General features: G+C 40.6%; 1 protein-coding gene across 20 annotated transcripts in view; it reads right to left on the reverse strand.

Moving 5' to 3' along the window:
* Positions 1-12,325, reverse strand: part of ERC2 (ELKS/RAB6-interacting/CAST family member 2) — a 1,931,514-nt gene that overhangs the window by 218,450 nt on the left and 1,700,739 nt on the right. For 19 of the 20 annotated variants that reach the window (XM_068253678.1, XM_068253677.1, XM_068253691.1 and 16 more), the window contains one exon: positions 1,114-1,307. In XM_068253678.1, coding sequence (XP_068109779.1) covers positions 1,227-1,307 — 81 coding nt within the window. In that variant the 3' untranslated portion in view covers positions 1,114-1,226. Of the gene's footprint in view, positions 1-1,113; positions 1,308-12,325 lie in introns of those variants that run through there. The other variant, XM_068253684.1, reaches the window with a different exon arrangement.

Genomic DNA, 12,325 nt, shown 5'->3' on the forward strand with positions numbered 1-12,325 from the left:
AAATAAAGCAATTCAATTCAAATAGAATTTCTGTCGCCTCTGGGTGTTAAATTCTTGACATGAAATTATGGTTAGACTGTCCATTCTAAAAGCATACATTTTTGTTTACCTTATTCATATACAGTAATAATAATAATAATGGCAGTATTTGTATAGCGCCTTTCTCCTGTCGGACTCAAATCGCTTGCGAGGCAGCCACTAGAGCGCACTCAGTAGGCAGTAGCAGTGTTAGGGAGTCTTGCCCAATGAACTCCTTACTGAATTACTGGCTTACTGAACAGGCAGAGCCAAGATTTGAACCCTGGTCTCCCATGTCAGAGGCAGAGCCCTTAACCAGTACACCATCCAGCCAGTAGCTGTGTACATTCTACAGTTACCTAAATTGTAGAAAGTCAACCAACAACCTCTACAGCAGAGCAGAACACTACTGCACAATGAATGTACAGAGTACAGAGTCTGTACTTTTGCAATGGTAAATGGTAGACCCTAAAACACTATGAGAATAAATTAGTGCATCACAAATATCAGTTTCAGATGAGAGTATATGAAATAAGAAAAAAAAAACTTGGACTGAATTCTACTTGGATATTATTATTTAGTTTTATATAAAATTGACATATTATTATTATATATTAGAGTACATAGTCTTGTCACTAACTGTCCCTCAGAGGAGCACACAATGTAATCCTGACCAGAGTCATATGTCTAGGGAAAATTTAAGGGGAAGCCAATTAACTTATCTGCATGCTACTTGGATAAAACCAGTGGTCTTCCTATAGCAATAATAATGCAGCAGGCAACAATAAGTGCTTCTTTTGCTTCTGGACCTTAGTATACCCAACTGAGCCAGTCCACTCATGAAAAGTATAGATAAGATCAATAGCAGGGGAAAGTAATTGCAACAGAGATACTCTCACCATTTTTTTCATAGACGGTTTTCAGGTAACAATTTAATAAAAAAAAAAAATAGAGCATGAACATGGTTACTTCTGTGACTTTACATTATGGGTGCCTGTTTTACTTATTATTTGACATTTATTTTGCTATAGTTACTATGGGGAAAAAGATGTATTCATTCCACAAAGCACCATCCAATTTTCTCTGTACACTCACCTGCTCTGGTGTTAAGAAATGTTCCTCGTCTCATCAGATGTCTTCCATCTCCTCCTCCTGTTCCTCTTTTCCCAACTGGCTTGGTGAAGATCTAAGGTCTTGGGGGTTTCTCTCTAGGCAAAGGTTGGATAGATGATCAATGTACAGCATGAGATCTTGTTGTGACGATGTGACTCCGGCAGGGACGGGATCATCTGCAAGAAGAAGACAAAACTTTTAGATGAAGCTTTCAAATGCTGGGGAAAAGGGGGTATTTGGGCTTTGTTCATTCTGAGAGATATATAATGATTACTGAGGTACCGTTATATGGTCACTTAAGACAATGGACACAGACAAATGTCTAAATACAGAATAAACTGCCAAAAGTGTTGGGACATCCATACAAATAATTGAATACAAGTGTTTCAAATACTTCAGTGGCCACAAATGCATAAAATAAAGCAGCCAGTCATGCAGACTACTTTTAAAAACATTTGAGAAAGAATGGATAGTTTGGATAGTGAGCTCTGAACTGTATTGGCTTTCCATCAGATATACCATTTGGTGTTAAAGTCAAAAAGCTTCCATTTGGCCTCTGAATCTGTTGTACATTTTAGTAAAGGTCAATGGAAGCTTAAAGAGCACCTCCAGCCAAAAAAGGGTTGAATGGCAATACATATATGCAGTCCATGCACTGTGTACAGTTGGATAAACATATGAAGTTTACATCATGTACATTGTAGTTGATAGAACATACCAACATTTATATCTGTAGTAGCACTTCCTTCTTTCTCATGCTGAAGCATTGCCAAAGTACACTCTCAGCACCCTCAGGTCCTCCCCTTCAGCCTGGTTTTCTCCCCTGTCCCTCTCTCCCCTGCTCTTTGCCTGCCTGGATCAAGTTACAGCTCTTTTCACAGAGAGACCAAACAGCTCAGGGTGACCTAAAACCACAGGGAAAGTATAGGGGACTAAAAGAGACCAAAACACCAAGTTTTTAGACAGAGGAGAGACACGAGAACTGCTGCTGCCTGTCTTATCATGTCGTTTGCTATAATTCTTATTTCAGATGTCTGTCTGCCTGCCTGGATTAGATCACATCTCTTTTCACAATGGTGTTGGCTGGTAAAAGGATATGAGGGTGGAGTTATGACATCAATTACCCAGCAATCTTTGCACCTATGGTTTGGAAAGAAAAAAAATCACCCGAGCCCAATTTCACAACGGGGGTGGGGATTTCAAGCCCATATGTGGAATTCGAACCCTGGGGTGAGAAAATCACACTTTATTATGTGTGATTTATATATATATATATATATATATATATATATATATATATATATATATATATATATATATATCTTTGCAACTTATTAGTTTTAAAGCAAACTGTAATTCATAATTTAGGTACTCTTTAATGTGGTGTTTATTGAGTAGAGACTTTTTCTTGCAACTCCTCTATACAAATCAAATTTGTGTAGTAATGCGATTATCAGAATTTCCCGTAGAATTGGAATTCAGTGTTTCAGACCATCCCATCACAAACTGTAGCCGAGATTGTCCTGTAGGAAATGGATGGTGAAGAAGTTCCTTGACACAAGTTAATTTAAAGCTTTGTCATACAAATGCAAAAGTTTGCTTTCCTAAAACAGAAAGAATTTGCGATAATTCAGGTTAGAGTGAGCTCGAGATGTCTCCCAGGCACCACTGCTGAATATATGCAAATTAACCATTGTACCCTTAGAAGCTAAACACACCTCCAGAACCGCTGGAATGCAATGATGTGTCAGCTTGTTAATGTGTACAGAGCCATAATAATCCAACATGCATACAGGCTGTTTCGGATTGTTTGATCCTCATCAGTGCATGGCATGGATTAATTTGGCTCTATGGAGTAGGGCTTGTAAATCCGAGAGGCACAGACTAACCAGCAAGCTCATGGTGACCCAGAACTCATTGGGGTGTGTAAGGGACTACAATGGTCCTAAAAGCCCCCTTACTAAGATGTTAAGAAAAACAAAAGTTTGCTTTCCTAAAACAGAAAGAATTTGCGATAATTCAGGTTAGAGTGAGCTCGAGATATCTCCCAGGCACCACTGCTGAATATATGCAAATTAACCATTGTACCCTTAGAAGCTAAACACACCTCCAGAACCGCATACAAATGCTAAAGGGTTCTTGACCAAGGTTGCTGCTTAAGGCCATGTATGTCAAGGATCTAATGTGTGTACATCCTCCAGGATGCATCCCCAAGAGAGTACCGGATTAACTCAGCCAAACACATAGTTCCCCTCCACAACCCTTCCACTGGAAGCCACTCTGTCATCTCTCCTTCCCTACATAGAAACAGAACAATGCGCCTGTACAGCATTCAACTTCAAACTGTTGCCGGGGGGATTGCGTCATGAATGAAAAACTTTTTTCATGCTGTATGCACCTTAATTGTGCCTCAGTGGAACTCAATTGCTTTCCCTCAGATTGCCCACAAAGGACTAGAAAAGCTATAAGGAATGGAGTTGTATTAAAAAAAAAATAATAATAATGTGAGATTAGGTTTACAGTGGAACGATATTGTCCTGCTTTCATAAAGTCTTATAACGCAGGTTACCGCACTGCAATGTCATCCTTACGTTCACAGTGCGACGTTAAAGTCGAGTTGTAAATGTTGCGTTATGGTAACGTACTGCTGTTGTGCATTACCTCTAAACGCACACATTACCAGATTTATTTATTTATTTTATTTATTGTATTTATAAAGCACCAACATATTACGCAGCTCTGATACAGATACAGGAAAGCATACTTTTAATTGCCTGTATGCTTTGCTGTACCTGCTGTATGCGACGGTATGCAGCATTAATGTGCGTTGCCACCTTTTTTTGTGTTGCGTTGTAATTCTGCGTTGCGACTTTAACATCGCATCACAACGCAACGTCCCACTGTGAACTTAGCCTGAATTTTGTAGTTGTAGCAATGTAAACTTTCCAGCTGTTTACAAAATCAGGCTGAGCTGAAGAGCTGGAATACTTCATTATTTTATTTTCAAAATGACTGAAAATTCACTTGGCCTATAGCATGATTACCATTTCCTACATGACTTAATTATCTTTCTACTACAAATATCCCACTGCTGTCCTGATAGCTGCTGATGAACATTTAATTATCTTGTCTATGAAACTTCTCCAGTACTGAAAGCAAACTGTAACATTATTTAAAATAGGGTCACTTAAGGTATTGATGAAATTGCCCAGTCTCCTTTTTTTTTAAGTCAAGGACAGATCAGGACAGGAATGCACACAAATGTGACATAAGCTTTAGTAAGCTCTCCGTGAGTCCATTGCTTATGTCACGTAACCTCCTGTGGCTTTGAAACGCAACACTAACCTTTACCCTCCATGCATTTAAACACTATAATTATGTAATTAAAACCAATTATATAATTCACAGCCCAACATTTTACACTATAGGAGGCATGTTAGTGGCTTGAGTGGGTGACCTCAGAAGGTTTAGCAAGCCAACGTCAAACAATGAGCCTTTAAATCGATCTAGAAGCACAATCTGATTTCAACATCTGCAAGAGTTAAACAATTAAAAGTGGAACTTACTGAAATCATTAATTAGGAGCATCTGCTGTAGAGAATATCTGATGGTGATTCATGTTTTCTTACATGCAAATTTCTTTCTCAACCTCATGACCCCAATACACACAAAACGTCATTGTCCCCTGAGATCAGCAGAGTATGAAAATATGTCATAAACCCTTTAAAAGATGATTATTATTTTAAGAGACTGGTCCTTTCTATAAACATTTTTGTATTTCTTATGCCTGGTACGTACCATGCAATTTCCCGTCAGATCAGAGAGTAGAATAGATAATGTCCGACACGACAGATCAGAATTCTGACAGTTTTTTCAATTGATTTAGCAAATCCCTTCTGTACAAAATCGATTGGAAATCTGATCAGACCTGTCAGAACTTATCAATTCGACCCGTCGATCTGAGGGTAAATTGCATGGCGTGCAGTGTTGCCAACTTATCCCTTTACTGACACATATGAATTATACCGGTATTGTGACCAGGTAGATGCAGTTAAGGCACTGATTATGTGGAAATAGCCCCAGAACCTGTATAACTTAGATGTGTCAGTAATTAACCACTTAAGCCCAACTGGACGAACATTCTCGTCCAATTGCGCTCCCACCGCCGGCTGTTAGCCCAGTGATCAAACAAAGGGATTATAGATCCCTTTCATTGATCGAAGCCCCCCGCAGAAAAGCCGACAGCGTCTTCATTCTTCTTGCTGGAAGCGTACGATCACGCTTCCAGGACTTTTTCACTGTGGTCATCTTGTGGCCAAATAGTAAAACTACACAGACATAAATAAATACATTTTTTTAAATTTAAAATGAAATGTTTACCTCCCACACCAAAAATTACCCACATTCAATTTTTAATACAAAAAAAAAAAAATTCAATAAAAAAAACATAAATAATTACCTAAGGGTCTGAACTTTTTAAATATGCATGTCAAAGGAGTACATTAATATAATTTTTTAAATCATGGGCTTGTAAATAGTGATGGACGCAAATTGAAAAAATGCACCTTTATTTCCAAATAAAATATTGGCGCCATACATTGTGATAGGGACATAATTTAAATGGTGTAATAAGCAGGACAAATGGGCAAATAAAATACATGGGTTTTAATTAAGGTAGCATGTATTAATTTCAAACTATAATGGGCAAAAACTGAGAAATAATGTTTTTTCCATTTCTTTCTTAATATTCCTGTTAAAATGGATTTAGAATAAGATAATTCTTAGTAAAATATATCACCCAAAGAAAGCCTAATTGGTGGCGGAAAAAACAAGATATAGACCAATTCATTGTGATGAGTAGTGATAAAGTTATTGGAAAATGAATGGGAGGTGAAAGTTGCTCAGATGCAAAAAATAAACAACTCTTCAGGCTTAAGTGGTTAAAGGGATGCGCTGGCAACACTGATGGTGTGTACCAGGCATAAAACAAATGTAATTATCCTTCATTGAACAGTTACTCTCTAAATTAAAATATATTTCTGCACTGAAACGAGATCGGTGAAGGGCTGACTGCACCTGGCTAAGGGGGCACACACAGAGTTTCTGCAGCCCTATTTCAATGTATTCATTTGTAGAGGTTTCTGTAATAAATACTTTTCAGAGATGCAGATGATTAATCCACAGTCCTCTGGCCCCATGTGGAGGGACTGCCTCTTGGCATGCCTTATTTTCTGTGAGGCTCTGTTTACAGTGGTCAGTTGCATTGCAGAATAATTCTGCATGTCAACTCACTGCCCATACAAATCTGTGGGTCTGTTCACAGTAATGGATCACGTTATTCTAACATGCTGCATGCAGGCTTTGTATTAAAGTCTATGGCCAGTCTCTATTGCAGTTCACAGTCATTATAATGTGTGAGTTATGCAACTGACCACTGGGAACCTAGCCTCAGGGTTTTAAGCCTTAGCCTTTGAGGATCCACCCTCTCCACAACAAGGCAGATATTTCTCAAGTTAACCCCAGAGAAATAGGGTGCCCTTGCACCAACTGTATCATTCCAAGGGATTCCCTCCTCTCTGCCACCACTGCTGTTTTGGGACTTAACCAGAGCCCTGCTTGTCTCCAGTTTTCAGGATGGGAAAATAAATTTGTTAGAAGAAAAACAATCCCCGTAGAAGCACCAAAATGGAATGCATATGCATAGTATTGCACATAAAAATCCACACAAATGGTCAAGTATAAATCTTTTATTCAGCTAAGTCTTGCAAAGGTTAAAAACAATATGTGGGGGTAACATGGAGCAGCGGACGGCTGTGTGGGGGACATAGCTAGCAGAGACTGGCAACTGCACAGTAAGGCTCTTCCTCTTGTCTATCAACTTAATATATCACTGCTATTGGTTTATTTAGTATTCATTACTGCCTATGTCTTATTAGGATTTCACAGTGTACTTATATTTATATGTAATTACCGCAATTTTTATTGTTATTACTTGGTACCAGCACATTGCACATTTTGCATACTGTTGCATTACATTTACGATTGATATTATGCTTCTTTCCTGAGCACACAGCAGACTGAAAATTGGTCATTAAACTAAGAATGGTGGTGCTACTCCAAATGTTTTTTTGAAACCTACGGGACCTTCACAGCTACTGTAGCGATCATGGACACATAAAGAGACTGGGTGAACCAAAATCAAATGCATGTATACGTAGACCTGTGAAGAAATACTAGGGCTTCAGGGAGCAGGGAAAGAATGATTGGATGTCAGAAAATGGCACACATGGCAGAAAATCAAAGTCAGAAAGAAACAAAGATGGAGGCTTCAGCATATTAAGAGGCAGAGAGGCAGTCCTGCAAATGAAATACAGTAAACAGGTTTGTGAAATCAAAACTAGCACCACAGGAAATCAACATGTATGGAAAGATGAACAGGCCTAAAAAGCTGCCAGAATAGGAGACCTTCTTTGAACATCACTAGAATGTTCTCCAAGTTGCAAGACGAAAAGGGGTCCTGGTCAAAGAAAAAAGTGGTGTAATCCTTACAAATGAAAGAAAACAGCTTCGGAGATGGAAAGAACACTTAGAGCAAGTTTTGAATATAGGTGGTGGAGAAGAAGGCCAACATGAAAACCTGGAGTCCACTGAACCTAGCTCAAATATAAAACACAGAAGCACCAAGGAAAGAAGAAATCATCAAGGACATCAAAAAGTTGAAAAATGGAAAAGGAACTGGGCTTGATAATATTACAGTAGAAATATTAAAGGAAGATATTATTTGGCACGATTCCTAATTAGTAGGAATCATTGTGCCACACAATTTAGCATTTTACACACTTTCTATACTATCAACTTATGGCAGTCTATTACGATTCCCTTTTTCCTCTTACCTTTTAAATGTCCAGCATAACATATAGTCTATCTGCTGTTCCAATCCTAGTGTTTTACCCCTTATTTATTATTATAATTTTCAACTAACATTAACTATCTCTTACTATTAGCCCTGTTTATCACCCCACCAACAAAATGGCCACTGCTATGAATAGTGACAATTTTATTAAATATGGCCACCATGAAAGGACCTAAATACGATCAATCCGCCAATGGGGTGTCCTTGTCCTCTTTCTTACAGTACCCCCCATATTACGTTCTGGAGGTAACACTGCCATATTGTGTGTGATTCTGGATGCAACACTGCCATATTGTGTGTGATTCTGTAAGTAATGCTACCATATTATGTGTGGTTCTAGAGGTCACACTGCCATATTACACATAGTTCTGGAAGTTTTCTTTTTGATTGAGAAAAAAAAATAGATTTCTCAATTTTTTTTCAATAAAAATCTGACCAGAGGTACTGGAAGTGAACACAGCGAATCCAGCACTGGAGACTTGGGCGGAGCAGCGCAGAAGACTTGGGTGCAGCCGGCGCCACCATAGGCCGTAATAGGAACTACGGCTATAGCCGACACAGGGAGTAACTTCAGCGCCATCAGAAGACGGAGCTGAAGTTGCTTTTAAAACAATAATTCGGCTTCCAGCAATTGCTAGAAGCCGAATTATTTAATTCCCCCACTATCCATGGTGGCCTGGAGGGGGAATAGTAAACACGGCCCGGACAGCAGGATCAGCCATATACCGGCTGTGTCCTGCGCCCAAGTCTCCAGCGCCATTCTCTCTCGTACGCACTGGAAGAATCAGATCACAACATTTAAAAACAATGTTTTATTCAATCTATTTTTTTAATTCTCAGAAAAAAACGGATCGTTAGCATATGGTATATTGGTTCAGTTTTTCAAATTATTAGATGATGCGGAAAAATCGGTCAGATTTCTCTGGTTGAAAAAAAATATCTTCAATCATGTACGGCAACCTTTACATTGGGGATGCTTCAGTGGCATTGCAGTAATCTGCACTACCCTCCACATGCACTGGCCTAAATTATGTATAAGTGTCTTCCGTAAAACATTGTCATATGCCTCTGTATGCAGTTCTCAAAACATTAAAGTTTTGTGTCACACAGCTTTACAGCAGAGTCAGGGAGAGTCCCTACAGTGTTAAAAACACAGGCAGGTGGATGATGAGACAAAAGGCCAATGCCACAGCTATTGGGTTGGACTTTACTACTCATTATTAATGCCCTCTTTATGACTTTGCCTCCATTAGTGTCTCCTTTATTAAAGAACCATTGATTTGTACCCTCTAAACTACCATGCCCCCATTAGTACCACAGCTAATGTCCATTTTATTAATGTGCCCCCAATTAGTGCATACTACAGGTATCTACTTTCTTTAACTGTGCCCATTATTGTCCTTATCCTCTTTCTTACAGTACCCCAATTTTTATACTTCACTTCTGTTAATTGCCTCTTCCTTGCAGTGCTCAATTAGTGGTCATTTCTTTCAGTGCCTTATTAGTGCCCTCTTTCTTACATTGCCCCCATTAGTTCCTCCTCCCTTTTTATTATACAGTGCTTACAGTGACCTTACCTCCCCCCACCCCATTCAGAGATGAGGAAGGTGGAAGAGCCTGGTGGAATCATATGCATAGTTCATGTCAGGAGCTGTCTTTAATGTTGTGCACTTCATCTTCAGCCTTCCCTATCAATTTGCACCCCATTCTGACCATCTAGTGAAAGTCAATTAATTGTAAATGATCCTGGCTCTCATGCAAACTGTATGCAGATTCACATGCTGCTGCATTTAATTGGCTAAATGCCAAGCTGCATATGAGAAATATGCATGCAAAATTTACTTATTTGCATCTCATTGACCATCTCTATTCATGTCACATGTGACATTTTGTGTCCCATGGAAACCCTGATGGTCAAGTCACGTGACGCAATAGGAGAAAACTGAGGTAAGAGCATAGGCAAACACAGGGGGGATTACAGCTGCCCAGAATCCCCCCTCAGACCAGGGCCAGTGCAGTGAGTAGAGACAGGCACAAGTTGAGACACCAGAATATCTGCAGGCATCCTGCAGCTCACAGCACTGCCCTCTTAGTGAACTTAATAGAGTCAGTTATGAGCACAGCCCTGTGCCCTGCTGTGTGTATGCTTCACTTCCCCCTTCATTAGCAATGTTGGCTGTCTTCATTATTGTCTCTATCCAAACTGCACCTGATCTATCCCGTTGTCGATCGGGAGCAGATCGGACATTTAGGAAATAATTGTCAGATCCTGACAGTCGGACGGGAAATTGCATTAGGTGTACCCAGCATGATGTCCTACTATATTATATTGTATTGTGTGAGGCTGAGGGAAACCTTTCAGGAATCTCCCCCCCCCATTGAAAATCCTGAGTTTGCCCCTGAAGAGATACAAATCACTCCAGCACATTCCATTACTTGCATAAAATTTGTACTGGACTCTGGGAGCCAAGCCAGAGATATGCCTAGGATAGAGATGAGCTAACAAAGTGTCTGGAAAGTTTCCATGTTTGCTCATGGGTGTGGCTAATTAGCATATTAGATAAAAAAGAAAGAAACTGAGTCATTCAAATCCAGTGCCTACAAACCAGATAGCTTCCATATGAGTAATTAACTAGCAGCTATAGACTTTGTGTGTGAATTTAATTCCCTCGCTGTGGAGAGTTGTATTTTGGGATAATATTTTGTTCATCACTAGTCAGCATCCAATGGTGAGCTATTTGTGGCTAAATAATCTGTCAATTATGCAATATTCCGACTAATTAATGATATGGGGTTTCTGTTTGAAATTCATCTGCTGCATGTTATTTCCTGCAAGGAGGCTTGGGCTGCTCTGGCCCTCATGTTTGATATTCAAGAGCTACTTTCCCACCAATAGGTAACAAAGCTGTCTGCCATTTCCTTTCCAGTGGTTAGGCAATTGGGACACCTTAGTTATCCTAGAGGTCAAGGAGGCCGATTCATGAAGCAGCACAAACTCCATGACCAGCACCGCACTCTAAACTCAAGGCTGCACTCTACGCTCGTTCTTGCATCATAGCGTGCCTTCCTTAGTTACATGTTCTGCTTCCAAAGCAACTCGTGTTCCTTTAAATGCCGGCCACTGCTGTGAAGTATCTAGACCGTGATAGTTCACTAGAGCAGCCACTACTATGTTAACCACTTGAGGACCCACCCTTTACCCCCTCCTTAAGGACCAGCATTGAATTATGTGATCTGTGCTGGGTGGGCTCTACAGCCCCCAGCACAGATCAAACACCAGGCAGAGAGATCAGATCACCCCCCTTTTTTCTCCACTAGGGGGATGATGTGCTGGGGGGGTCCGATCTCTCCTGCCTGCGTGTGGCTGGCGGGGGGGGGGCACCTCAAAGCCCCCCTCCGTGGCGAAATTCCGCTTCCCCCCTCTCCTACCTGGCCCCCTGGTGATCGGGGCTGCACAGGACGCTATCCGTCCTGTGCAGCCTGTGACAGGACGTCCCCTGTCACATGGCGGCGATCCCCGGCCGCTGATTGGCCGGGGATCGCCGATCTGCCTTACGGCGCTGCTGCGCAGCAGCGGCGTACAATGTAAACAAAGCGGATTATTTCCGCTTGTGTTTACATTTAGCTATAGCTTTAGCAGGCTATTCACGGAGCCCCCCGCCGTGAATTGACAGGAAGCAGCCGCTCGCGCGAGCGGCTGCTTCCTGATTAATCAGCCTGCAGCTGGCGACGCAGTACTGCGTCGCTGGTCCTGCAGCTGCCACTTTGCCAACGCACGGTATAAGCGTGCGGTCGGCAAGTGGTTAATAGTAACTATGTTAATAGAATATTAATAGTAACTATGTTAATTAACATAGTAGTCTAGTGAAGTATTGGAGTCATGATACTTTAAAGCAGAGGCGTTCATTTAAAGGACCACGCATTGCTATGTAAGCAGAGCGCGTAACTAAGGAAGGCACGCTATGCTGAATATAGAGTGTGGTGCTGATCATGGAGCTCGTGCTGCTACAGCAGCGCAGCATTATGAATCAACCCCAATGAGTGCAGCCAATAACTAGCACAGGATTACAGAGGGTTGACCACTTCTGATTACAGTTTCAGATTTCTCACAAAGTCACCATTGAAAATTGAAAGCGGAAAATCTTCAACTTTTAACTGATCCATCCAATAAAACAGAATAGCAACTTTTTATGATTAATTAGTGTGTACATGGATCAGATTTCTGAAAGTGAAATGTAGATGTTAACGCTAAGCCCACTTTCTTATGGAGCATATAAAATG

The sequence above is a fragment of the Hyperolius riggenbachi genome, chromosome 9, assembly GCF_040937935.1.
Source record: "Hyperolius riggenbachi isolate aHypRig1 chromosome 9, aHypRig1.pri, whole genome shotgun sequence".
Lineage (NCBI taxonomy): Eukaryota > Metazoa > Chordata > Amphibia > Anura > Hyperoliidae > Hyperolius > Hyperolius riggenbachi.